This window comes from Gymnodraco acuticeps, unplaced genomic scaffold (genome assembly GCF_902827175.1).
Source record: "Gymnodraco acuticeps unplaced genomic scaffold, fGymAcu1.1, whole genome shotgun sequence".
In the NCBI taxonomy this organism is placed as follows: domain Eukaryota; kingdom Metazoa; phylum Chordata; class Actinopteri; order Perciformes; family Bathydraconidae; genus Gymnodraco; species Gymnodraco acuticeps.
Genome location: NW_022992041.1, coordinates 1118202 through 1145645, shown reverse-complemented (window position 1 = coordinate 1145645; position 27444 = coordinate 1118202). Strand labels below are relative to the sequence as shown.

Here is a 27444-nt window from a genome sequence, read left to right as displayed (position 1 = left end):
TATTCACAGCCAATTCTTCGTTTGTCTTCATATTTCCCAGAGCCGCTGTGCACCACACTCCAGGCCTTTTTCCTCTGCTTCCCGCCCCTCAGTCTGCATTGATAAACGGGTCTAAGCAAGAGAAAAATACCCATGAATCCCCAAAATACAAACCTTTATTGGTAGCCCCCATCCAATTCCAGCTTCATCCTGAGTCTTTATATACAGAAAATAATGTTGCAGTTCACTATTTCCTGCTTGCTTTGAATATGTGTGGTGCGGACTCATTGGTGAAGGAAACACCAATAGACATGTTTCGTGGGTACAAATATCAAAGGGTTACTGTAAGTGTCTGGTTGAGAGCAATCAAAGGTTACAAGTTATTTTCATTTCAACAAAAGTGGTTATCTTTTCTTAGTTGATGGTCCAGCAGTTGAGTTTGGCAGCCTGAGCTCTTACCATGAGTACCAGGAGGTCCGGGCTCTCCTGGTGTTCCGGGTAATCCGTCCTTCCCAGGAGCTCCAGGAGGCCCGTGGATTTGTGAAGCCAGGATCCCTGCATGTGTCTTCTGTGGCACGGCAGAGCTCGATAGCTTCTCTACAAGGTACCAAAATGAAACAACTCACATTCAAAACGGAGAAATCCTTGAATAATAACTATGGAACGTTTTCATTTGGGATCATTTGTACCTTCAAAGACCTTTAATACTTCGTTTCTGATGAGCATTTTGAGTTCTTGAATGAAGCCGGGATCACCCTGTGCGTGGAAAGGAGAAGAATAGACACATATTTCATTCAGAAATTAACTGGCAGCATGAAAATGAAATTGACTTCTATCTAAAAAAAAAAAATCTATTTTCTAACTATTCAGTGAAATCCCCCCTTGCATTGTAATATCACATCTGCGCCTTAAATCCAGCTAGAAGTCAAATGGATTGAGCCTGGGAATATAAAATGAGGTATTATGACTCTATAAAGAGACTTCCAGGTGTCACTTTCTGTCCATTTCTGTCGTAAAGCCCTCTGTGCTTCAGATATAAAGAGTGGCTTCTCATCTGCATGCCTCTTCTATCAAGGCGAATATACTGTATGACAATATATACACTGAACAAAAAATATAAACGCAACACTTTTCGAGTGGCCCATGGTGGTGGTGGGGTTATGGTATGGGCAGGCGTATGTTATGGACGACGAACACAGGCCACTCGATTCACAACATTACCCTAACCCTAACCCTCACACCAGATACTGACTGGTTTTCGGACCCCCCCAATAAAGCAAAACTGCACGTTTCAGAGTGGCCTTTTATTGTGGCCAGCCTAAGGCACACCTGTGCAATAATCATGCTGTCTAATCAGCATCTTGATATGCCACACCTGTGAGGTGGGATGGACTATCTCGGCAAAGGAGAAGTGCTCACTATCACAGATTCTTTCAGATTTGTGAACAATATTTGAGAGAAATGGTTATTTTGTGTATATAGAAAATGTTTTAGATCTTTGAGTTCATCTCATGAAAAATGGGAGCAAAAACAAAAGTGTTGCGTTTATATTTTTGTTCAGTATATCTCTCAAAAGCGGTTTGAGCTTTTCAGGGTAAAATAGGCAAACAACAGTAGCTTTGGACTTCTCCTTCATTCCAAACAGATTCAATCTCTGCTGTTATATAACAGTTGTGACTGCATTGAGTATGTGTAAAATGTCTGTGACACACGGAGGTGTTTTCACTGCTCTGCTGAGCTCCAGGCACGCCCACATATCTGTCTTTCTCTCTGTCTCCATCTCTCTCCCTCTCTGACCTTCTGTTGCCTGCATGAGGAGTGGGAAGCGCTCAGCAGAAAGAGTACAGCAACCTCCCCAACAAAGCCTGGTTTGATGTTTCACACAAAAATATGTAGCTGCACCATTTCTTCCATATGAGAACTGAACTACTTTCGCAAGCTCAGGGAGGAAGTAGGCTGATGGAGGTTTTGATCATCTACGGGGAAAGATAGTGTGTATTTGATCAAAGTTATCTTACCAAGAGGTTAGCATTCTCAAATGTCCCTGGAGCGCCAGAATCTCCTTTCTGTCCGGATGGTCCAAGCGGGCCAGGATCTCCTAAGCGCCCCCTCTCGCCTTGAACCCCTCTTTCTCCAGGAATACCGGGATCCCCCTGCAGGAAAGGAGTCCATACATGTCTCAGCCACTATTTCCCCGCGTGACTCATCATTATCACTTAAAGGTAACCTATTATGCAAAAGTATTTTATACATAAACATGTGTCCCCTCTGTGGAAAGAGATTCTGAAAGTTTCAGGAAAAAAGATTCTCTCTCTTTTTGTTTTGATCCATTTATATAAAAACCTGTCGAAAACGAGCTGATCAGATTTTGGCCACTTTATGATGTCATAATGTTTTTTTGGCTTGTGTAACCATTAGCCAATAACCAACCAAGGTACCAAGGCCAATAAACAACCCCCCCCACCTTATCACCTGAATCTCCTCCTAGAGCACCATTGTGTTCTTTTTAACCAAATATCTCTCAGAGGGGCGTGGGGAGGGGCTCCTTATTTTTATCTAAAGTAACAGAATCAGCACTTTTGAAACAGAGCTGAAACAGAGGGGATTATGGGATGCTACAATGCACGATCTGTTTGGTATTTCGAGGCAAACACCTCAGAGACATGTTTTGTATATCTGAGACCTATGATATATTGATGAAAACTTGTCCTGAGGTACGGTTGCCAATTATAAAGCTAAAAGCCTCATTTTGCAATAGATTACTGCTTGAGTGTGACTGAGCGCTTTAATTTAGCCTTGCAAATACAATGGGAAACTGCACCGAGCGGTAAATGCCTTTATTTAGTTCTTACGTGCGGATTAGTCATATTTGTGCCGAAGTGAAGACTTTCATTACTATTCATCACAACATTGTTGTTATGCATTTAAGTGTGAGTCATACCAACAGTTTTCTTTTTTGGAAATCAGGGATGACGCTACTTACACGCTCTCCTTTGGATCCCCTGTCTCCTGATGTACCTGTAACTCCCTATGAAAAAAGCAGATGATACATAGTTTAGTCACAAGAAAAGATAACACCTCTAAATAATTGGGAAAATAAAGTTTGCTGACCCTAAAACTTTTCACCCACTCTTGACAAAGTATTGATGTTAAGCCAGGGCACACATCATTCTCCTTTATTGTTATCCATACAAGCAGAGCAGAGATTTCTATTATTTAAACCCATCATATTTCTCATATCTACCATCATATTTGCAGAATTGCCTGTTCTGTTGCCTCGAGACAAAACTTTGAGCAAGCTTTTCCTGAATTACTTGACTTTGAGAAATGTACACTTTTCAGATGACTGTGCATTGATTGCTTCTCAGTCAGCTCAGGTATATTGCTTGTATAAAATCTCCCTGTAAGAGTATTTCACCTTCTGCAATGTCACGGCTTCTCTGCATCGCCTTCCCAGCAGCTGCCTCTACTGTATGAGGGTAGCTGGCAGAGAAAGTACCTGTCTCTGGCTTCATGTCACAATATCCTGTGTCTTCCAATCCTTCCCTGTCACTCCTCATTGCTTCCCTTTACGGTGCTCACAGCAATACCCCTGGGAGCATCTTTGTATCAATTTCCTGCTGAATTATGGGAGCCATGCAAAAGACAATCTGGCATGATGTGGTTTTCTAACGGGCATCTCTCTGTGATGCTGTTCTCCCCTGCCTGCTTTAATCTGTGCTACTCTGTATTCACCAATGCCTTAAAAATGAGGCTTAAATCGATCATCTTGCCCAGTGAAATGTGCTTCCATGAGCATTACATGAAACCTCAAAGCAGTGTGCGATGAGTCTCGGTAGAAAGGGGGAAAGCCGCCTGCTAGATGGCACTGTTGTCCCACGGAACAATGAGGCACTAATGCAGGAAAACAGGATACAAGTGTATGAGGCTTTGTGCAATGCTGAGACTCTGGTGGAAGAATACCAACTAATAGTAATAAGCAAACAATAAACTGTAGGGGTTGTCATTAAAGGGAAAAAATATCTTGTAAATCAGACACAGCAAAACAGTCATTTTCATAGTGGAACCCGTTTTCTATTGGACTCTATAATGGTCTGGTAATGGCTATTCAGGGCAAATGTGTTCTGCATGCTGTGAGCCCATTCTGTGTGATTGTGAAGTAAAACGCCTCTAATATGTTTGATGAACTAGCTAAAAGCAGACATTGCCGCAGTATTTGTTTCTATTTCTGCCAGGTTCATCAGGCAGGAAAATGCATATTTAATCTAAGTGTCTGCTTCCCTCTTTTACAAACATTTTATCATTGCCTAAAAGCTGTATAATTAGGGTAAAAAGACTAAAAGTCAACAAAGCCTCGAATCTGCAGGATTTGACTTCGTTTTTTATCCTTTAAAATCTCGAATATGCAAATAGCTTTAATGCACTCAGGAGGCTGTAGCTTGAGGTGGGGGGATACAAATCTGCTGAGCCAACTTTCTGTAGCTCGGCGGATGTAAAGCACTGTCTATAAGGGGATTTGAAACGTGTTCGCACAACTCACCTTTTCTCCATGAGTTCCATCTTTTCCAGGTCTCCCCTGCTCAAGGAGTGAAACAAAAACAAAGACATTTTGTATTAGCCCCCACCTTCGATTGGATCAGCACTGTTGCACTCCTAGTAATCTCCACAGTTAATGAGATATCTCAACCAAGGGATAATGATCCTGATTGCTGTGCGAACACTGTTCCATTGTGTGCTTACAGGGAAAATTACAGAAACCATCTCTGATGGTAATTACACGGAGGATTGCAATCATCTACAGGACAAGTGATCGCCAACACACACATTTATCCATATTGTCCTTGAATCATGCTCTCTTTTCTCTCATATAATGGTAGAATGACCTGCTAAAAGAGCAGTGTGTTATTGAAGCTCCGGCCTGGACATAAGTGTAGTTGTCTTGGCATCATTGAGCAGTGATTATATACGTAGGGAAGAGCAACATCATTTGTGTAGCATCCTTACAGGAACACCTTGGGGTCCCTCGGGCCCTGGGAATCCTGTCTCTCCGAGCGGCCCCCTCTCACCCTGTGGAAGAACAGAGACAGCCAACGTGTCAGTCGGCTGTGACAAAGGAATGACGCACGGATTGACAGCTCAAAGAGAGTTAGAAGGCTGAGGCTCACCGAGTCTCCTGGGATCCCTCGCTCTCCATCAGTGCCGGGCTTCCCCTGTCAATCACAACACAGGAAGAAAACAGACGTGTTTGACAGGTCCTCAATGTTGTCATATCTACAGCAGCTTCAGCTTCACAATATACCAACAAGTCTACTATAGCTTCACAGTATATCCAGGGAACAGACTACGGGTCTACGTATATATCCCAGTTTCAAGCGGTGTTGTGTTAAGGGACTTCTGTTTTGCTGGTTGTTATTCTGTGGGCTTTATGAAAGTTGTTGCCAGCAGCAGAGTGAAACAACACAGATGATATGTCAACAATTGAGTGTGAGTCACTGTAAATTAATTAGAAGAAGAGAAAAAACTCACTGTAGGACCTATCATTCCAGACGAACCAGGCAAACCAATATCGCCCTGAGGGAGAGATGGATGGATGACATACACATACCATAAAGAATACACATACATCATCGTCAAGTAGGCACAGACACTGGTGTCAGAAACGGCCATAAACATGTTTATAATGGATGCTCCTGGACTCCTCAAACAAATGCAAGGAAAAAAGGCTTAAAAGCTTAAAAACAATACTTAGTTATAATTTACAACCTCGTTATGAAGACTTGGATTGGTATTTTGAGAGCAAACACTTGATGATATTTCCTTAACACTTACATGGGCATTCAATAATTTGGAAGATTAATTGAGTCCTGTTTACTACATTACACTATTATTACACCCATGTTACACATTAATACAACCCTAATAAACAGTTAATAAACCCATGTTATACCCTTATTATACCCATGTGTTATACTGTTACTAGACCCGTATCACACCAATATTATGGCATTATTACACCCATATTACACATTAATACAACCCAAATAAACAGTTATTAAACCAATGTTATACTGTTATTAGACCCATACACTGATATTCCAACCCTATTAAACCCATATTACACATTAATACACCCCTATTACACCCATGTTACACCCATGAAACACTGTTTTTACACTCATATTAAACTGTCATTATTAGACCAATATTACACCCATGCAACACCAATATGATCCCCATATCACACTGTTACTGTAATTCACCCAATTTACACAAATAAATGGATACAGAAACCATTTAAGTCTTAAAGGAATAGTGTCTTGTGTAAGTGTCTTTTCTATACAGATTTAGACTTAGGTTGGGTGAGGATGCAGTGCTAGATTGCATTAAGAAAGATGCGTCCAGTTCATTGTGCAGACTGAACTATAACATTTAGCTTCAGATTGCTGTGGTATTACTGTATGTGCAGTTAATGGCTCTAAACCGGACATTTCCATAATCCTTTTTTCAACCATAAGTGATTGAATTATAAACATTATTATATTCCCTTAAATTAACTTATACCAGGAACCCTTAATGCTTTTCTGGTTCATACTGGAAGCATTTGTTTCTTTTGCTGAATATCTCATTTCAGAAAAAAAACCTCTTAAAATGCTCTGTAATGAGAATTAAGTACAGAGAAAGCACTTTGCCTCACTTTGTAATCAGGTTAGGTCAAAGCAGATAAAACGCTTCTCTGAGTCGATACAGTTGCTTACCTTGGCACCGGGTAGCCCTTCAAGCCCCGGTAATCCCATGGCCCCTGGTTCCCCCTGTGAGAAAGAAACACACCCCCCACTGTGTCAAGACAACAAAAATCACTACTGGTATAGACTAAAGGTTGTTAGTTGCCCCTTTTTGTACCAGAATGCTATTTTTCTCTTACAGTCCTCAATAAGGAACTGAGTTTGGTGATGAGCTAAGGAAATATCATTATAAGGCTGTCAGTAAGCATTACGCATAAACAAGCAAATATAGATCAAAGCTACATACACCTTGGTTGCTGATTGGCTAATGGTTACACAAGCCAAAAAATCGTTATGACATCGTAAAGTGGCCAACATCTGATCAGCTCATTTTCAGACAGGTTTTTATATAAATGGACAAAAAGTGAGAGAATCTATTTTCCCGAAACGTTAAGAATCTCTTTAAACAGAGGGGCACATGTTTATGTATAAAAAACATGAAAAAGTGGATTTTGCATAATAGGTCCCCTTTAATATGACCTTTCGTTGTCAATTTGAAGATAATCATAAAAGGACAACCCTACAAAGTGAGTGTATTGTATATGCTCTATGACACCTGCTGTCACACCTAGGAAAAAGAGCCCCATTTGGCAATCACAATCAGACTGGCTTTCTGCACTATAAATAGACCCCCATTCCCAGGGTTGGTGGCCTCTCTCTACCTCATCTTGCTCCGGCTGCCATGGAGAAACGCCATTACACAGAGAAGAGGGGCAACCGGTGCTGACATAGACGGATTGTGCAGGTAATTGTCACACATGTAGATTGTCATGAATAAGCGAGTGCGACTAAGAGGAGAGTGGGCCAGCCAGAGGATCAGCTGTGAGACGGATTGGGGCAATTCCACCACAGCACTGGAGCCGCTCACACAATTTATTAAAATGTCAAATTAGCATCCTGGTGAAAAATCACTGTGCAACAAAACAATATAAAATGCAATTGGCCCCGCGAGAATAAAGAATTCAAGTTGATGGCAGACGTGCGGAATTGTTTCCATGTCTGCGTGGACGGTTTTCCGGCATCGGTGTGGGGGAGGACAGGACAGGACATGTTCCCACTGGCATGACAATATCGTAAAACAGCTTCATATTTGCAGGAGGTATGATCATTTTTCGCTGTGTGTTGGAGCTCTACTGAGAGTGGTTAAGTGCTCAGGCTTGAGGGTGTATTGACTTTTGCTAAGAACCAGAGACAATGATAGAAAGCTACTGGAAACCCTGATTTTTGTTGGGGAACACTGAACATTTTTCAAAAATATATTCCTGAATAAAACGTTTTAACTTACTGCAACTCCGTCATCTCCTTTAGGACCCTGAAAAGAGAGGAAAAAAAAGAAAAAGAGATTACTCCGATGAATGCAAGAACAGCTACCAACATACAAATCATTAATATAGATTCAAATATCATGCGGCTACTGTATGTCAGTGTCATTACAATTTATAGCAGACATCATTGCTGCTCTTATCTCGCCATTTCTGTCTGTATATCATGCTAACATCATGTTATATGAGACTGGTAAGAATGAGGTCTTTCTCAAGCAGGATTTAAAATGATCAGGATAATAAAATCCAGTCTTATTAAGCTTTAAAGATATTTAGTTAGGCATGCTTAGAAGCAATTCCGTGTTTTTCTACATTAAACAAGCAAGAAAAGATGACACATGTAGCCTTTTCTCCTCTTAACACTGATGAAGATGCTCTCTTATTGTTTGCTCCAGGGGAGCTGTTGGGCTGTGCTAGATGCAGTTCAGGGAGAAGCATCCTCAAGATTGAGCTGTGGTTCTTGTGCATTGTGCACAGGGGATATTGAAGTCTATTTTTTTGTCACTGCCTTTAGTGTTCGTTGTGCTGGATGGATCCCTGCAGGGCCTGTGAATGAACGTCTCCCAGGAGACTGGACAAGATTACAAACGGCCCGATAAGGCGGAGCAGGGGGGAGCTGATAAGCAAATCGTCTCACTTCAGCTCGACACTGTGCGGAGCGACTCAACGTCTAAGTCCATTCTGCATGTCAATGATTATTGTGTGTCCTGGGGCAGGTCAGAAACACCTGTTTGGGAGTCAGGACGCCTCTTGGCCTTCGATCAACCACCAGCTCTCATTGAACATGATTGAGTGTGATAGTGCCTCAGTAGCTGAGTTAACACTGGAGGGCCGGTCAAGTTATTTGTTATTCAGCTCTCACTGGCTCATACAGTATCAGTGTGCCTGTGTGCTAGCGTTCCTCTGCAGCACACTGTTAAGGATTTGCTTCAGGCATAACAATGATTATGCTTACCAGAGCACCAGGAGCTCCAGGGGGTCCCAGCATAGCTCCACCGCTCTGAAAAGACGTGTCTTTCCTTATGACTGCTTACAAAATAGGGTCAAACGCATTTGAACCAAAAGCGCAGATTCCTCTTGTTGCTAAATGATTTAACTATGACATGCAAACAACAGATCACAATGAGAGCCATTTGAAAAGTCTTTACCTGCAGCTTGTACAGACTGCTCATCCCATTGCCCTCCACATAAGGTACACCCTGAAACACAACACAAAGTAGTTGACACATCTCCTCTCAGAGACTCTCCTCACTGCTCTGTGAGTTTTAGGCACCAAGAGTCTTTATAGAAAAGCTGTACAGTAGGTCTGGAGCAGTTATACTTTGTTAAGCTCTTAAAAGCTACATGAGAGAGATCAATAGCTCATTTGGTGAAAACAAAAAGAGAGCGATGGAGTGGGCGAGAAAGTGAGGAGTGAAAGGAAGAGAAAAAACAGAGAACAGTAGAACTAATAATCCTTGACCCACTGTTAATTCAGAAAACCAGAGTATTTCCGCAACACAAAAGAGCACACTGATTAGAAGAGATTCGGCTATGAGAACTATAGTGTTCTTGGGTATTGTGGAGTGGAACATAAAGAGTGTTTTTCCCATGATAGATTGGTAGAGGACAGCTATAGTAAATGTAGAAGGAGTCAAGGTTCTCATTTGGAAGCAAGCGGATGCCTATGCCCTTTTCAGGCCACTGAGCCATCCCCTGTCCTCCCAGAGAGCAGTTTATGAGACCAGGGTGTGGGGGGGGGGCACCGCCAGTTCAAGGGGACGGCTGATGAATTATAGATCTGCCTTTGAAAGTGCTTACACACTGGCCTTTTAAAGGGTACAAGCATGATTCTATGCCAGTGAGCAGGTCCCTACAATTTCCTCAAGTTGTGCTTGTTTGTCAGTTATGTTTTCCTTAGTACAGTGAATACTGTTGTACTGAGCAAAAATATAACTGCACTGATGGCCATTTCTGTAGGAAGAGATGCCAAGGCAATGCTTTGGCTCCATCCTTTACTTAATCATGGGTTTGGATAGTGCTGAGAAAAGCAAGATGATTAAATGTGTTCAATGTGCCAACTGAACATAAGGCTAGAAGGATAGTTTGTGCAACAAAAAAACAATCACATTTATTTACACGTACATGTAATGTGAAATAGAATCTATGACCTTTATGGAGTTCTTGAGACTTGTTATTACCGTCTAACTCTTCCTTAGGAAGGAGGAACTTACCGGTGGCCCTGGAAGCCCTGGCATGCCCTGGGCTCCGTCATTTCCCTGTCAAATAACAGAGGAATTGTTAAATATGGAAATGGAAGTATTTATCAAGCACAGTCCCATTCTAACAGAATCCAATGATATCGAATCTCATAAACCAACCCTGAGTAAAAAACACACAAAACGAATTTAGCAAAAATAATCCCTGAATTATTAAGTCATTTAAAGAATCTTTATCTTTTTCATCCTAATTACAGAAATTCCTTTAGTCATTTTGCCAATCAATCTTTAACATTTATGACGGACGCATTTTAATGGAAAAAGCAACAAAAATGAGAATGTACCTAATCATATATCTGAATATGTTGCATGCAAACTGGCAAACATAGTCATATAGTGTACACATGTGATGGTTAAACAGTAAAACAACTTACTCTTTCCCCTTTTCCACCGTGTGGCCCCAATGGCCCAGGTCTACCCATAAGCCCCTGCAAACAGAACAGCATCCTGTGTTGAAAGTTAACTGCAGAGAAAAGGACTTACACATGCCGAGATAAAAACTTTTAACTATAAATATGTACTTTGTCATGAAATAATGGAATCGATATTGTGTACACATACAGTACATTAAAGGACATGCTTCTTACCTGAGACCCTGTTCGACCGGTCACTCCAGGAAGTCCTGGAGCTCCTGAAAGCCCCTGTAGGACACAAAGTGGAAAAATTACATTTTTATAATACTTCCATATATAGGGCAATAAGTGATGTGGGCACTTGGCCCAGCAGTATTATTGTTTTTTCACAACAGACTAAACTAAACTTAAGGAGTAAAATGTTATGTAATGGTCGTAATGTGTTGATGCCTGGAACAGCTTTCTAGGAATCAATGAGCAACAATAATCAGATGAAACTAGAAAAGTGAAGAGGCAGATCTTCCCCTTGTGTATCACTATCTACCTAAAATAGAAGAGTTGAATCCCACTCAATTGTTCCTGCCGGCTCATTTAAAATCAATGACACAAATGGGGATTTATTCATCTATCATGCCTACCTTAAGTGGATCATCAAAATTCTCATATTGAATAAACCTACAGATGTTCTGGTTTTAAAATGATACCTAATTATTCTATGGATGACTGTTAGACGTAGAGTGAAGAATAGAAAGAAGTCAGCAGTCAAAGACGATGTGAAAAAGTCAATAAAATAGGTTCACAAAAACTGTGATTCAACTCAATCACTAGAGACACGCACACACACACGCACACACACACACACACACACACACGCACACACACACACACACACACACACACACACACACACACACACACACACACACACACACACACACACACACACACACACACACACACACACACACACACACACACACACACACACACACACACACACACCACACACACACACACACACACACACACACACACCGAGCCGAACACATCTTCTCAACATTTACCCCAAAGGCTTACGCCTGGTGCAGATAATAACACGGAACATAGAGCATGCAAGTATACTTTGGAGAATGAATGAAAACATTTTTCTATTCACTGCAATGACTACTGGGACTATGCTCACATCTTATCTTTATAGCACCTTTTCATATGCAGAGGCTGTGAAATGTTCCATTGTTTACAGCACAACCTCTATGCATTTGTATACTGTAGATATATCACTTTTTTTTTTTTTTAATGACAATGCACATGTTTCTATTAATTATTTATTTTATGATAGCAAATGTAAAACAAACTTCAACAGGGCCATGTTTTATAAACAACTCTGTCTAGTGTTGAGAATCTCCTACCATCGCAGTTCAATGCTGAACGTTGACCTGCTTCTCTTAAGAGTGCCTTGTCTTTTTAATACACACACACACACACACACACACACACACACACACACACACACACACACACACACACACACACACACACACACACACACACACACACACACACACACACACACACACACACACACACACACACACACACACACACACACACACACACACACACACACACACACACACGGGAGCAGGCTGCGTTCTTTATAAAGTAGCTCCTTGGAGTGCAAGAGATAGGGCAGAGTGCACACGCAGCACTGAGCAGAGCTTTTGATAGTGTCTTTTGAAAACACACTTTCAGTGTAGACGGGCTTTAAGAGGAGGCAGACATTACAATGCATTTACATTCTTTTGAAAAACTGAACTCTCAATGTCACAGTGACTTGCGGCTTGTTATAAAACTACCAGATCCATTTGGTTTGCTCAAACTTTTTTCTCTTACCTCATCACCTTTATCTCCGGTGGGGCCTGCGAACCCTCTCTCTCCTTTCACTCCCTGCAGGAAAGCACAACCAATGAGGGAGGAAGACAAGATTTTTTACCAAAAATAAAAAAGGCCTAAAACTAAAGGCTGATGGGTGTAAACTTCAAAAATGTATTTTCCCCTTGAAAATTGGCTAACCATGGTAGAACATTGTATCCATAGCAACAACTTCTGCAGCGAGGCACATACAGAATAATACAGGTTTAAGCACAGCTGGTTATGCTCCCTGAGTTATTCTAAGAGGTTATTCATGAAAAGCGTATGTCAATGTAAATCTCTATAGATTAGATTTACGCACAATTCCGTAAACAAAATCATATAATGAGGCCATTAGTGTCCATTAGTGTTACAGATTTGTTAGCCATGCGAAGAAACTGAATAATTCATTTAGATCCGCACAAACAATTACTTGAAAAAAAAATGTGCTTTGATATCTTCTGAGTGTCTTCATATCTGATTGCCTCGCCTACCTTTGGGCCTTCTTTCCCAGGGTTACCCATGGGACCTCTTACACCAGGATCCCCCTGTTAAAGATCGACAGACACAATTAATATGGATGTAAGCACACATGCTCTTAAATGATTCAATAAGCATCCCAGAGAGTACATTTAACAAGTGTCATGTTGCACAGTACGGCGGTCAGATTAACATGTACACTAGCATCTGTTCTTGATCGCCTACCATGTTACTTTTACCTTTTCTCCCACCAAGCCTTCTACTCCATGCGCTCCATTGGACCCCTTCTCTCCCTTCTGCCCAGGAAGCCCTGGGACTCTCGTCTGGCACACACTGCAGGCATTCTGCCATCGGAGGCAAAGCAGGAAGCAAAGAGTGGTGGCACAGATAAGATTTCATCAGGTAAAGCTGCATTTTCGCCCTTTATGTCACATCCCCTGGGTGGAGGACAAGACCCCGACTGACACAAAGCGTTCTCTAAATGTCTGCCGAGCAGGATAATGTGAACCCACCAAGAGTGTCTCTCGTCTCGGTGAGGGGTGAACTTTGTCAAACTCATTGACTGTGACATTTAGGCGAGAATCTTAAATATCATTGTCCCTAATCCAGTCTAGATATAGGCACTGGAATTCCAGGAAAAAGCAATGAGCTCTAAGCTGGAGAGAGGCAGCAGAAACAGGTTCAGTGCACCATTAAAATGCAGCATTAAAAAGAAGCTGAGTGTGAAATGTAAAATGGGAGATAATCTGTATAAGCTTGTCATTTCATTAACCTCCAAGAGTACAAGGAAATGCTCAATAAAACCAATAAAACAAATATTACCATGTTATTACTAAATATAAAAATATAGTAGAAAATGTTCATTTATGTCTCAACAAGGTGCTAAAATCACTTATGAGATTGCTATTAAGCAATTTTAAAGAAGGCAATCAACAAAGTACTGAAAAGCAATGATTCTGAGGTTGGCGTTTGATTCTTTCTATAATGAGTTATTAAATATAATTATGTTGATTTGTATTAAATAATAAAAACTGAAAAGTTCTGTCCTTCAGGTCACATGATGAGTCCAAGTGACTCACCTGGTCTTTTCAAATGGAATAGAAAGAACACATTTTTTTGATTTTGTTGCAAAATGGCCACCATGAAAAGTAACAACCACAGAAGAATCTCAGGTAATAAAAACCGAAGGCTGAAAAGTGTTTCGCATTACGTTTGGCCTTGCAGTCCCCGTGCAAATTCTGGATTTGGTCAGTGATTGATGAGAACAATTAAAGCGTAATAGCCTTTCAAAGTGAGAAAACGAAGATATAAGCTGCAAGTCTGGTGGTTTGGAACATGGTTTCTTTCAGAGCTTTGGTAAGCATGTGTAGCTTTCTTACAAAATGCTTTAATGTTTCGTAATTGGAGGTGAAGGTTGAAGCGACAAGGGAAATCTACTGGAGGAAATTAAATTATAGCGTTTTAGAAGTAAGAAAAGTGAGAGCAATTCTCAAGAGCTTATTTGGGGTTTGGATAGAATCTGATATACATAGTGTCAAACTGTCAAACAGTGTTGAATATCAGCTTTCATCGTGGTTACTCTCTATAAACTAATACTTAAGAGGCCATAGTGTGCTGCCAGATTCAAGATTATTTCTTCACATTTGTTAAGCCATGTTTGTTGATTGCCTTCACAAAAACAATCACCATTAGCATTATTATGAATTTAATTAGAGCAATGGACACACAGATGATTTAGCATTTGCGTTTTCATCTGCATTGGTTAGGGTTATACTGTATATGGAACAGTTTTAAAATCGGACATGTAGTTAGTGCTGCCCCATTAACTCTGATTAGTGCACTATTATCACTGTGCAGTTTTCTTCTCCTAAATGATGTATTTAGGTTTTTGCGTTTTTTGTGCATGAAGATCCTCACGCAAAGAAACACATTTTATAATTAACACCAATTTATCACATACTGTAATATTTTTTTCACTCTGCATGATAGCTGTGAAATGAACTAATATGCAATCCCTTATCACTCTTCATGTGGTGGGAGGAAAATTGCCACATAAGCATTGTCTCTGCATATCTATATTTGCATAACTGCATGTTGTTGGTTATGAAAAGCTGTAATTATCATTAACTATTAGGGTAAATTACCTTGAGTAATGCTCCCATGTCTCCAACAATTGGCAGGGCAGTCTGTCAAATAAAGAAGGAGAAAATAAATGCATGAAAAATTGTCTCAGTCAGAACAAAATTCAGCTGTTTGTTTGGTGGAACTGCATCTACTAAATTGGTCAGCACGTCAATCTATTAGAGCATCTTAAATGCCTTTAAGTAATGTCACTTTGCCACAGAATCTTTTTAACAAAGGCCTGTTTCAGTTTGTCATTTTCATTTTTGATCTGCAACGCCTGAGGAAACAGTTTAATCATTTTATTGCTGGAACATGTCTTCAAAATATTGTTGTCCTCTGGAGCTGAGAAAAGCATTTTGATTTGCAGCCAGTGTATTTTTGAAGAAAAGTAAGCAGACAATAAATGGGTATCATGGGTGTTTACGGTGGATGAATTTAAATCGGTTAAATTACTAAAATTACAAGGCTTTGAAGCAGCAGCAAAACACGCCTTTTGAAATCCTACTCCAGCTTTCAGACATATGGTTATTGTTGCTTACTTGAAACATAAAAAGGCGAGAAAGAGATGAGAACATGTGCAAACAACAGGGGGCTGCCAATTTGTCGTAAACTGCATCATTTCCTTGAGACTGATGTTGGTTAGTGAACAGCAGGATGAGCTGCTAATTATCTTCAAACTGGAACTGCATTGTGAATAGTGACTTTGAATTGTAGCTCAGTAGTTCTCACTGCAGATCACTGATGCTGCAGAAGGAGATTTTTGTTCACTTACTGGTTCACCTGGGGGTCCAGCAGGGCCGGGGGGGCCTGGCCTACCAGGGGAGCCCTTTAATTGAGACAAAGAAAGGAGTCAACAATCCTCCTAGCTATGACTGACATCAAGTGCACACGCACAGCTGTAGCTCTGCTCCCGTCTCAGTTGGTGGGGATTTGTGTCCTGGAGCTGTGATACATCACACGTGTTCTTCCACAGTGGTAGCTGACATAACTTTTATCTACTCATATGTGAGGGGGGTGAATAAGAGAGGAAGGACTGACTGATCCCACTTACCTCTCTACCTGGAACTCCAGGAGGGCTAGATAAACCTTGGAGTCCACGAAGGCCCTGAGAAAAACCCCAGACATTGTCAATCTTGCTTTATAGAACCAGATAACAACTATAACCAGTGCAGTGTTATTTGTATTGTAAAATAATTGAAACTCTGCAGGCGCCACAGCATTAACAAGCTGAAAATCATATTGTTTGTGTTGTGGATTCACAGAGTTTTGCACATACCTCAATTCCCGGTTTTCCAGAAGATCCCATGCGGCCCTAAGAACACATCACACATCTTGTTAACATTATCTGCCCTGTAGCACCCATGATCCAATATAGGAATTGTGTTAGACACCTTCTGCTCTATTGATTCTCTGCCTCGAACAATCCTTCATTCCAAAAATGAAAGCAGACTCACTCACAATCAAACCTATGTGAGGTTCAAACTAACGGTGCAGACAATATATGACGAAAGCAGAGGGCAACATGGCTCTACCTCCCAGTATTGACCAGAGTTTTCATCTCAGACTGTATTTAATGAACATTGATCTTGGTATACAAAAACGATCTCTCTCAGTAAATGTCTGAGCATCTCAAGGTAAGATAGCTTGAACTGTGCTGAATGTGGGAGGCACAGGTCAGATGACATCATACTCACAGGTGAGCCTATGATAGTCTCTCCAGGTTCGCCTTTGTCTCCATGTTCTCCGGACAATCCTGGGACACCTCTCTCACCCTGAGACAAATAAAAGGGAACAGACAGTGATAAATAATCCAGAAGTCATGGAGAGCTGCAGCGCTGCATGATCATAAACTATTTTAAACTCTGTCAGAATTCATATCCATTTATGTTTCGCCTTCAGTATCTTCAACAGAAAGAAACATGGCTGTATCCAAGGCCATGACATGATCATGTTAATTATGTATAAGATTTCTCTGTCTTGGGATACACATGTATTTGATACTTAGGATCTCTTGAGTACATTATTTTACAAACCTGCTTGAAAACTCAATATGATATCATCAAAAAAGTTTGAGATCTTTACAAATATAACAGTAAATATATAGTAAATAAAGTAGGTTGGCTTTTTGGTTTTGTGAAAACTAATTGTAGTAATAGATAAACAGGGAACATAAATGCTAAAAGTAATGGATACATGGTTAAAACACCCAATTCAACCACCTCGTGTGACAAAAGCGATCACCACCAAACTACCTAAACATTGACAAATCCAAAGTCAATGAAACATTACTGTAGGCTAAAAATCTCAGCTTTTATCAAAAATAATAGAGTTAGTTATAATCTCGTAGATCTCTGTTTTGTTTCCTACAGCACATATGGCGATAAGCAGTAACTGTAGCTGTGTTTATAGGTCTCACTTCCCAGAGATCCAAGAGAGAGATTTTCTGGGATTATCACCAGACACCTTGTTTGTAATTTTTCAAATGCAAGGTGTTTTATCCGTGGGCGATAGGCTCTATCACCATTCTGTCCCCTCTTTGGGCTTTGGAAAGTGAGACCATGAGGCCATTTTCAATTAAACATATTTCAATTTTCAACCAGCTTCAACTAGTCGACACATGTGCAACTGAACAATGTTTGGCTCCCATTTACTGTATGTAACCAGCACCCGGAGCTCCGGATTTAAAATGCCTGTGATATTTTTGTGTCATCCAGCAGAGCTTTACAGGCAAGGGAGGCCAAACATAATGTATATGTTCTTACTAGCAACAAAGCGGGTTAAATATGAGAAAGATATACTTTTAAATGAAAGTCGTTGAGACTAACTTGAAAAAACATCCAATTTAAAATAAATTCAGAGGAAGATTATGGATGGTGTGTCCTTGAAGTAGTGCTTGAGTATATTTGAAAAGGCTGTTGGGTAGAGTCTGACAATAAACCACTGACATTAACTGTACCTGAACATGTTAGTATTTGACTTCTATCTTACACTGAACAAAAATATAAATGCAACACTTTTGTTTTTGCTCCGATTTTTCATGAGATGAACTCAAAGATCTAAAACATTTTCTATATACACAAAATAACCATTTCTCTCAAATATTGTTCACAAATCTGAAAAAATCTGTGATAGTGAGCACTTCTCCTTTGTCGAGATAATCTATCCCACCTCACAGGTGTGGCATATCAAGATGCTGATTAGACAGCATGATTATTGCACAGGTGTGCCTTAGGCTGGCCACAATAAAAGGCCACTCTGAAACGTGCAGTTTTGCTTTATTGGGGGGGTCTGGGGGGGTTCCGAAAACCAGTCACTATCTGGTGTGACCACCATTTGCCTCACGCAGTGCAACACATCTCCTTCGCATAGAGTTGATCAGGTTGTTGATTGTGGCCTGTGGAATGTTGGTCCACTCTTCTTCAATGGCTGTGCGAAGTTGCTGGATATTGGCAGGAACTGGAACACGCTGTCGTATACGCCGATCCAGAGCATCCCAAACATGCTCAATGGGTGACATGTCCGGTGAGTATGCTGGCCATGCAAGAACTGGGATGTTTTCAGCCTCCAGGAATTGTGTACAGATCCTTGCAACATGGGGCCGTGCATTATCATGCTGCAACATGAGGTGATGGTCGTGGATGAATGGCACAACAATGGGCCTCAGGATCTCGTCACGGTATCTCTGTGCATTCACAATGCCATCAATAAATGCACCTGTGTTCGTCGTCCATAACATACGCCTGCCCATACCATAACCCCACCACCACCATGGGCCACTCGATTCACAACATTGACATCAGAAAACCGCTCACCCACACGACGCCACACACGCTGTCTGCCATCTGCCCTGAACAGTGAAAACTGGAATTCATCCGTGAAGAGAACACCTCTCCAACGTGCCAGACAGCATCGAATGTGAGCATTTGCCCACTCAAGTCGGTTACGACGACGAACCGGAGTCAGGTCGAGACCCCGATGAGGACGACGAGCATGCAGATTAGCTACCCTGAGACGTTTTCTGACAGTTTGTGCAGACATTCTTTGGTTATGCAAACCGATTGTTGCAGCAGCTGTCCGAGTTGCTGGTCTCAGACGATCTTGGAGGTGAACATGCTGGATGTGAAGGTCCTGGGCTGGTGTGGTTACACGTGGTCTGCGGTTGTGAGGCCGGTTGGATGTACTGCCAAATTCTCTGAAACGCCTTTGGAGACGGCTTATGGTAGAGAAAGGAACATTCAATTCACGGGCAACAGCTCTGGTGGACATTCCTGCTGTCAGCATGCCAATTGCACGCTCCCTCAAAACTTGCGACATCTGTGGCATTGTGCTGTGTGATAAAACTGAACATTTCAGAGTGGCCTTTTATTGTGGCCAGCCTAAGGCACACCTGTGCAATAATCATGCTGTCTAATCAGCATCTTGATATGCCACACCAGTGAGGTGGGATGGATTATCTCGGCAAAGGAGAAGTGCTCACTATCACAGATTTTTTCAGATTTGTGAACAATATTTGAGAGTAATGGTTATTTTGTGTATATAGAAAATGTTTTAGATCTTTGAGTTCATCTCATGAAAAATGGGAGCAAACACAAAAGTGTTGCATTTATATTTTTGTTCAGTGTACTATCTGCAGAAGTTAACATTGTAGCAGTTAAGATTTAGGTAGTGTTAGTGATGCTTCACCACCAAAGTGCTTCCTACCTTGGGCCCGCGAGACCCTCTGCTTAGAGACAACCCATCGCCCTGAAAAACAACAGGAAGAAGACATCAGAATAGATATTCACTGCACCTTCATCAGCTATTCACTTTGAGACCCGAGGTGCAACCCACAAAAAGCTGCTCCAGTGCTGTGAGTGAGTTTAAACAGGAATATGAAATCTTTACGAGGGCTACGCTCCACACTGTGAGCAGTCTGAACACAGAATCACATTATGAGCTCATGTTCTGCTGTTTACAACACATTGTTTCTGTTTACAGAGCCAAACTGATAATGCTATACCACAGAGAAAAACCTTGATTGGAATCAGGGCTACTGTAAGCATTATTTACTGTATACAGTTCGGATGAGACATTGATTTCTGTGGTCAGCATGTATTAGTGTTACAATCCTACAATGCACAATGTAAATTAGCCGTGGAGAAGTTGGAACTAGCACAGCAGTTCTCCAGTTTCAGGGTGAAAAGTACCAATTCCTTCAGAAAGTTTGGGAAGTGGAGAACTTTTTGAGACTGATACTATGATCTTAAGACTGCATTTTCTCTTTGTTCCAGTTCCACTAGACATTATGCACTTACACTGCACTGGAAAAAACCTTTATATCACAACTTCAGAATAGAGGAAGATTGCTAATGTATGCAAATAATAAAAGTCAAACACAACAAAGACCAAATTGCTCATTGTTAATTTGAAGGCAAATTCATTAAAGTGATGTTACCTTCTTTAGCGGGCTGACTCATTAAAGTACCCCAGACCATCAGCAACGACAAGTGTTTATTGCTTTTTTTCTATTTGCTTTGTCTTATATACAAAGACCATAAAATGCTAAGAATCCCATCTGCCCAGGAAGTCAGTTTTAAACGATAAACTGTTGTATTTGTTCAGTTTTTGAACTACTAAACGACAGGAGGTCATTGGCATGCTGTAAAAATGTCCTCCTTGAACCTTCACACATATTATTGCCCTCTTCTCCAATCCAGCTCCAATTTCCACAGCGCTGGATTACATTAAAGAGGTTTGAATACTTCTGTCTGCACGCATCTTTCCCTTATTACTCCGCTCAAGTGAACTCACTAGCCTTGCTTGATGAGTACCTCTGAAGTCAGGCTTAATGTTGTCTTCAGCGTTTCCACACAAACAAACAAACAAACAAACATGATTGTTTAAAGCCATAGAGCACTTGCCAGTGATTGAGGAGTGCACGCGTCCTCAACTAGGACTGACACTGGGGTTTTGAGGACATTATAATGATCATTTCTATATGCAAAGCCGTGTCCATAAAAGAGAGTGCTTCAACAGCAATAAGCTCCAAAGTGGGAAGATAGGTGATTACCCAGGCTGGGGTTATCCGGTGGTGGATTACCTAATGGCATTGCATCTCCCTAATGTCATAGCAGCTATATAGCTAGAGGAGCTAGTTTATTCTACTCTGTCTGCTAATGTCTAGCCGTTTGCAAATGATCTTTGTTTTGTGAATTTCTGTTGGATTGTTGTTTTACGGTTTTACACTTTTGCCTCCTGAGACTCGAAGGCTGAACGCAACAAGGTCAGAAGACAGTCAGTTTTTTAAACTTGATATGGTACCCACCATATATCCTCCTCCAGGCTCCCCCTTAGGGCCTGGAAGCCCCGTCACTGCACCAGAGTCCCCCTACAAACAGAAAGACAGTATTGAGCTAAGCATATTCTGAATTACACACAAGGAGATGAACAATGAAAAGTCTGTTGGGTGTAGCCATGGAACACGCCATTTAGCAGAATGATGTCGCACATGAATGGATACATTATCACTGTTTGTTAGAGGGGACAGCGTTTGGCACTGCATGGAGCCTAACAAAACCATCAAGTTCGCAGAGTAGAAATTGCTGTCCACAAAACCAAATTAGCAACGTCTGCTTTCTGTTTCCCACCTCAAAAAATGAACTTGAAATATTACCACTAATGCCTTAGTGTCTTGTCTTTTAGCAATGTTAGCAGTCAGTTGTTCATCCAATTCTGGTCTAGTCTTAAATGGATTGCCATACATTTTGTATACATATTTAAAGCCCCCCTGAGGAGGAATTCTACGGACTTTGTTTATTCTTTGACTTTTTCTTTAGCAGCAGTGAGGTCAAAATGTTACCCAACTTGCCCAACACTTCAATACTACCAATAAACTGCTAGAACAGCTGAAGGCATTCCCATCAGCCTCAGCTGTACTAAACTACAACAGTGAACATGTTAACATTGTCTTTTATTTATTGTCACCGTAAGCATGTTAGCATGCTGCCATTAGCATTGAGTTTAAAACACCACTGTGCCTAAGAGAAGAAAAAAGCCTGTTAGACATATTTCTGTTATGCTTTCAGGCTAAGTTATGGTCTCCTGGCTCCAGCTTCATATTTAGCGTACAGACATTGTTTGCCTTTCCACATTTATTTATAGACTACCACATGAATGTTCACTACAGCAGAGATGGCACAGAAGATGTGAATTACTGTAGGACGGTGAATCACTTTAGGATTCATCTCTCTGCCCTTGAGTGAACCAGAGTGACTCCAGTGGTTGGGGAGTTTTATTTTGACAAGTGACAAACCCCATATGCATGTCAATTGCACACTTTCTCTCTATCAGCATTTTAAACACATCTTACTGAAATAATTAATGTATGTACATAATATTATAAATAATAAATAGTAGTTTGAGGCATTAGTTGCCAAAAGTTACATGATTGAGAATGGCAGGCGTGGCGCAATTTGAAAGGTGTATTAAAACGTTGTCTCACATGCTCACCCTGTGATAAAGGATCTTAGCTTCATATTTTTCTTTTCAAGGGGGGAACTTGATTTGAAGTTTACCTACCTTTTCTCCTTTCAGGCCATCTTTACCAGACACCCCGGACTCCCCTGACGAGCCCTGTAAATAGTGGGGAAAAGAGACACATCTATCACCAGGCCTTCATCTACTCTCACACATTTATCTCCTCCTCCTCACTGCTTCAGCGGGCTGCCGTGTTCCAACATAATTTCCCTTAGCCAGGATTTATGAAATGCCTCTTTTCCCTCCCTGCTTTTGAGTAAAGACAGATGCTCATTACGGAAGCAGGTGTGGAGAACAGATTGAGCCTCTGCCTCCGTTCCTGGCATAAAGCAGTTAGATTTGCCTCTTTCCACTAATTAATTCTTAAATTTGATTGCTGATCGTCTGTGTACAAATTCTGGACTTCTCTCCCGACTTCCTCTCTGTCTCTGTCTGTTGAGGTTTATCTGTTTATCTCTATCTTTCACTTTGGCAGGCTGAGTTAGAGAGAAGAGGATATGGCAAGGCGGCAAATAAGGCAATGAAAGAAAGAAAAGGTTGACATGAAGTGCTCGGTGTGTCGAGAGCCAATAAACTTACTGCCTCGCCCGGGAGTCCTGGGAGTCCAGACAGGCCTTGCTTGCCCCTGGCAAAACACAGAGGAAAACCTATACTTAGAGATATATTCTCCTTTTGTTTGGTGAGAAAATTGCCTGGCCTCCCAAATGTTACATCCCAGTCAGCTACACTGTGGACACGACTTTCGAGAGTATTTTAATAAGCAGTGTTGTTTAAGTGTCCCCCATGCCACCTTTTTAATAAACCATGGAAAGTTTCATGGCAATTACTGTGCTGTATGCAGAGGATATCGTCATTACTGGGCGGCGGTAGGTTTTCTCACATGCATGTGTTTTGAAATACACGCTTATACCCCATTATGCTTATACAGATAAGCTTTTTATGGGCAATCGCCTTTATAACTCATCTCTTAACGAACTGAAAAAGTCACATATTACCATGGTAACTGAGCTTATGTTGAACAATAATAACTGAGTTAGAGGGAACACAAGAATCAGTACCAGGCAGCTTTCTATGCCTAGCTTTTGATGATTTAGATAAGAAAGATATTTGCATTATTATGTTCAAAGCAAATTCTCGCGTCCTTAATTAAAAAAGTTCTTCATTTGATGTATTTTGATGAGTTGGTGTACTTGTGGAAATTAAGCGTTGTTAAAAATGTAATATATAATCATTTGTTTGCATTCATCTTCATTTTACACTCGCGCATATCCCATTATCTTGGACAAACGAGTGCAAAAAAAGGCATGATGTTTACATTTCCCCCCAGTTCTATTTATGACCTCCACTTAGGGTGCCCTCATCTCACTGTTGTTTATGTTCAGCAGGATTTCTATTCTTCTCCATTTGACCTACTGTAAGTGGCACAGCCGACATTGAGATAAATACAAAGTCTCACCTCTGGCCCCTGATCTCCTTTTAGTCCCGGTGGACCGACGTTTCCCTGTCACAGGAACAACAAAGTGGGAGTGAGATCCAGTTATAGGGAAGGGCGGTACAATGGAGGAGAAAAAACATCAGGCCTGTCACAGTAAAATATCTGAATTCCAGATACAAAAGTTTGGTGAGGCATACGTGTCAACAAGAAGGAGTAAAGGTCCACTTCAGTCGCAAGTGGAAGATAATTACTGTGGTGTGTCGCTACAAATGCTAGTCTTTCAGACAGGTGTTCAAAAGCAACAAAATGGATATATATATTATCTCTGGTGTGTTGTGCTGTTGTCGAGCTCAGGGCTCACTGTATGTCCAAGAAATAAGATTTTCTGCAATAAAAAAGATCAACAATATATAAACTCCTCAAAGACGTCCACTGTTGTGACATCGCGGAGAGCACCGCACAGTGATACTCAATGGACTTAAAGGACTTCTCTGCCTTATTCTATTGGAGGTGGGTATTGATTCTCTAGTGAAAGCTCGAAGTCTTCAACAAGTTACCTTGAAGCCTTGCGGCCCTTGAGCTCCTCTCTCCCCCTGTAGAAAGTAAAGGAGATAGACAACCATCATTTCTCAAGATGTGCAAAAAGAAAATTGTCAAGTAAGTCTTTCCTTTTGCTCGCTGGGGTAAGGCAAAAAAAAAAGGACCTTCATGAAGTTGTCTTTTATATTGTGTGAAGGTGGAGAAAAGTTGTTTTCCTTTGTTAAGTTTGCTTCTTTGTTCTAATAATGTGAATACAATGAAAGCAGTAACTGTTTTAATTACCTCTAAGGTAGAGCATTATTGTGCTTTTTCCTTTATACTGCACCACTTACAGGGTAAACATGAGTTCTTGCTTTTGTCTAAAGTAATTATTCAATCATTTGCAAATTGTAATATCTATTTGTTCTTTCTATGCAAGGAGCCTTATGTTGTTTGGTCGATAGCTGAATCAGTGGCCTTTGTAATCCGCATGATTTCAACCTCCAGACGGGGAAGATAGACGAACTAACATCTCTGTTAACCGCCTTTGCTTTCTCACTGTCTCCGTCCCCACCGACTCATAAAGCTGGCAATGTCCTTGATCTCATATTCTCAAGGAACTGCGCTACTTCTAACCTCTCTGTAAACCCGCTCCACACATCCGATCACTTCTTCATTTCATTCTCTCTATCCCTTTCCAAACATAACAAACTAATCTCTTCTCATCCTGCACTTGTCCGCCGTAACCTTCGCTCCCTCTCCCCCTCTAGCTTTGCCTCGTCGGTGCTCTCAGCCCTCCCTTCCTCTGATTCGTTCCATCTCCTGCCTCCAAACTCTGCTGCAGAAACTCTCCTCTCTACTCTCTCATCCACTCTGGACTCGCTCTGTCCTCTCACATCTCGGCAGGCTCGTCAGTCCCCTCCTGCTCCCTGGCTAAATGATGCAATGCGTGCTAATAGAACCGTCCTTAGGGCAGCAGAGCGGAAATGGTGGAAATCCAAACACCGTGACGACCTCCTAACCTATCAAGCTCTCCTCTCCTCTTTCTTTGCTTCGATCTCTCAGGCAAAAAGCACTTTCTTTCAAGATAAGATCCAATCTTCCTATTCCAATCCTAAAAAACTATTTTCCATCTTCTCCACCCTCTTGGACCCTCCAAAAGCTCCTCCCCCCTCCTCACTTCTGTCAAGCGACTTTGTTACCCACTTTGAAAAAAAGGTTGATGATATTCGCTCTTCTTTTTCTGACTCACCTTTACTCACCGCTGGGTCACCAGACCCTCCTTCCACCAACACACTTACCTCCTTTTCCCCTCTCTCTCCAAGTGAGGTTCTTACCCTCATTACCTCTGCCCGCCCTACCACCTGTCCTCTGGACCCTATCCCTTCAAACCTCCTTCAGACTATCGCTCCTGATATTCTACCGTTTCTCACCCATTTCATCAACACTTCTCTAACTTCTGGTCACTTTCCAAACAGTCTCAAGGAGGCAAGAGTAAACCCTCTCCTAAAGAAACCCACTCTCAACCCGTCTGATGTTATAAACTACAGGCCTGTCTCTCTCCTCCCGTTCCTGTCTAAATCATTTGAACGCGCTGTCTTTAAACAACTCTCCTGTTATCTCAATCAGAACAACCTTCTGGATCCGCACCAGTCTGGTTTCAAGGCAGGTCACTCCACAGAAACTGCTCTCATTGCTGTCACGGAGGAACTGCACACTGCCAAAACTGCATCCCTCTCCTCTGTCATCATCCTGTTGGACCTGTCTGCTGCATTCGACACGGTGAATCATCAGATCCTCCTTCGCACTCTCCAAAAACTTGGAGTTTCAGGCTCTGCACTTTCCCTCCTCACCTCATACCTGAAAGACCGTACCTACAGGGTGACTTGGAGAGGGTCTGAGTCCGACCCTTGTCAATTAACTACGGGGGTCCCTCAGGGCTCTGTTCTTGGTCCCCTCCTCTTCTCCGTGTACACAAACTCGCTCGGATCAGTCATTAGCCCGCATGGTTTTTCTTACCACTGCTACGCTGATGACACCCAATTCATTCTGTCCTTTCCCCGCTCAGAGACCCAGGTCGTTGCACGCATCTCTGCTTGTCTAGCTGACATTTCTCAGTGGATGTCTGCTCACCACCTCAAGCTCAACCTTGACAAGACTGAGCTGCTCTTCCTCCCGGGAAAAGATTGTCCCACTTGTAAATGACGTAACGAAGTTGCCTTAATTAAAAGGAGTAACACGGTTAATGTCATAGTTCAATTGGATAAATGAATACTTTATTTCATGTTATTTATAATCGTTAAATATGGCATGATTTAATACAGTTTGTTTTACATCTTGGGCCGATATGCGTATGTGTTTCTTGTGCCTAGGAACTAATGTTTGTTCATGTGCTGGTACTGCGTGTTTTGCTGTTACACTGTACAACTCCATGTGGGTTGACGTCTTTTTGAAGCTCTGCTGAGGTCTGTGATAAAGTTTAGTGTGACGGGAGGTCTGTGACGAAGTTATGCAGAAAAGGAAAAAGAGCTACACCACTCTTGACCTAACAATCAACATCGGCACCTCAGTTGTTTCCCCGACTCAGACTGCAAGGAATCTGGGTGTGACCCTAGATAACAACCTGTCCTTCACTGCAAACATCGCTGCTACAACCCGTTGCTGCAGATACACGCTTTACAACATCAGGAAGATACGTCCCCAGCTGACTCAGAAAGCGACTCAGGTTCTGGTCCAGGCTCTCGTCATCTCACGCCTAGACTACTG

The 27444-nt window shown here is 41.5% G+C and overlaps 1 protein-coding gene across 1 annotated transcript in view; it reads right to left on the bottom strand.

Annotated features, from left to right (window-relative positions):
* Window positions 1–27444, bottom strand: part of LOC117536853 (collagen alpha-1(XIX) chain) — a 103408-nt gene that overhangs the window by 10454 nt on the left and 65510 nt on the right. Inside the window, exons 21-49 of the mRNA XM_034201935.1 lie at window positions 24717–24752; window positions 24181–24225; window positions 23304–23348; window positions 22767–22820; window positions 21514–21576; window positions 19911–19952; window positions 16904–16981; window positions 16486–16521; window positions 16261–16314; window positions 15982–16035; window positions 15230–15271; window positions 13325–13429; window positions 13100–13153; window positions 12588–12641; window positions 10929–10982; window positions 10716–10769; window positions 10297–10341; window positions 9232–9282; window positions 9039–9083; window positions 8047–8073; window positions 6735–6788; window positions 5506–5550; window positions 5145–5189; window positions 4984–5046; window positions 4520–4555; window positions 2963–3007; window positions 1998–2132; window positions 669–735; window positions 439–576 (exon numbers count right to left, since the gene is read on the bottom strand). Of these exons, the coding sequence (XP_034057826.1) occupies window positions 439–576; window positions 669–735; window positions 1998–2132; window positions 2963–3007; window positions 4520–4555; window positions 4984–5046; window positions 5145–5189; window positions 5506–5550; window positions 6735–6788; window positions 8047–8073; window positions 9039–9083; window positions 9232–9282; window positions 10297–10341; window positions 10716–10769; window positions 10929–10982; window positions 12588–12641; window positions 13100–13153; window positions 13325–13429; window positions 15230–15271; window positions 15982–16035; window positions 16261–16314; window positions 16486–16521; window positions 16904–16981; window positions 19911–19952; window positions 21514–21576; window positions 22767–22820; window positions 23304–23348; window positions 24181–24225; window positions 24717–24752 (1666 nt within the window). The remainder of the gene's footprint in view (window positions 1–438; window positions 577–668; window positions 736–1997; window positions 2133–2962; window positions 3008–4519; window positions 4556–4983; window positions 5047–5144; window positions 5190–5505; window positions 5551–6734; window positions 6789–8046; window positions 8074–9038; window positions 9084–9231; window positions 9283–10296; window positions 10342–10715; window positions 10770–10928; window positions 10983–12587; window positions 12642–13099; window positions 13154–13324; window positions 13430–15229; window positions 15272–15981; window positions 16036–16260; window positions 16315–16485; window positions 16522–16903; window positions 16982–19910; window positions 19953–21513; window positions 21577–22766; window positions 22821–23303; window positions 23349–24180; window positions 24226–24716; window positions 24753–27444) is intronic.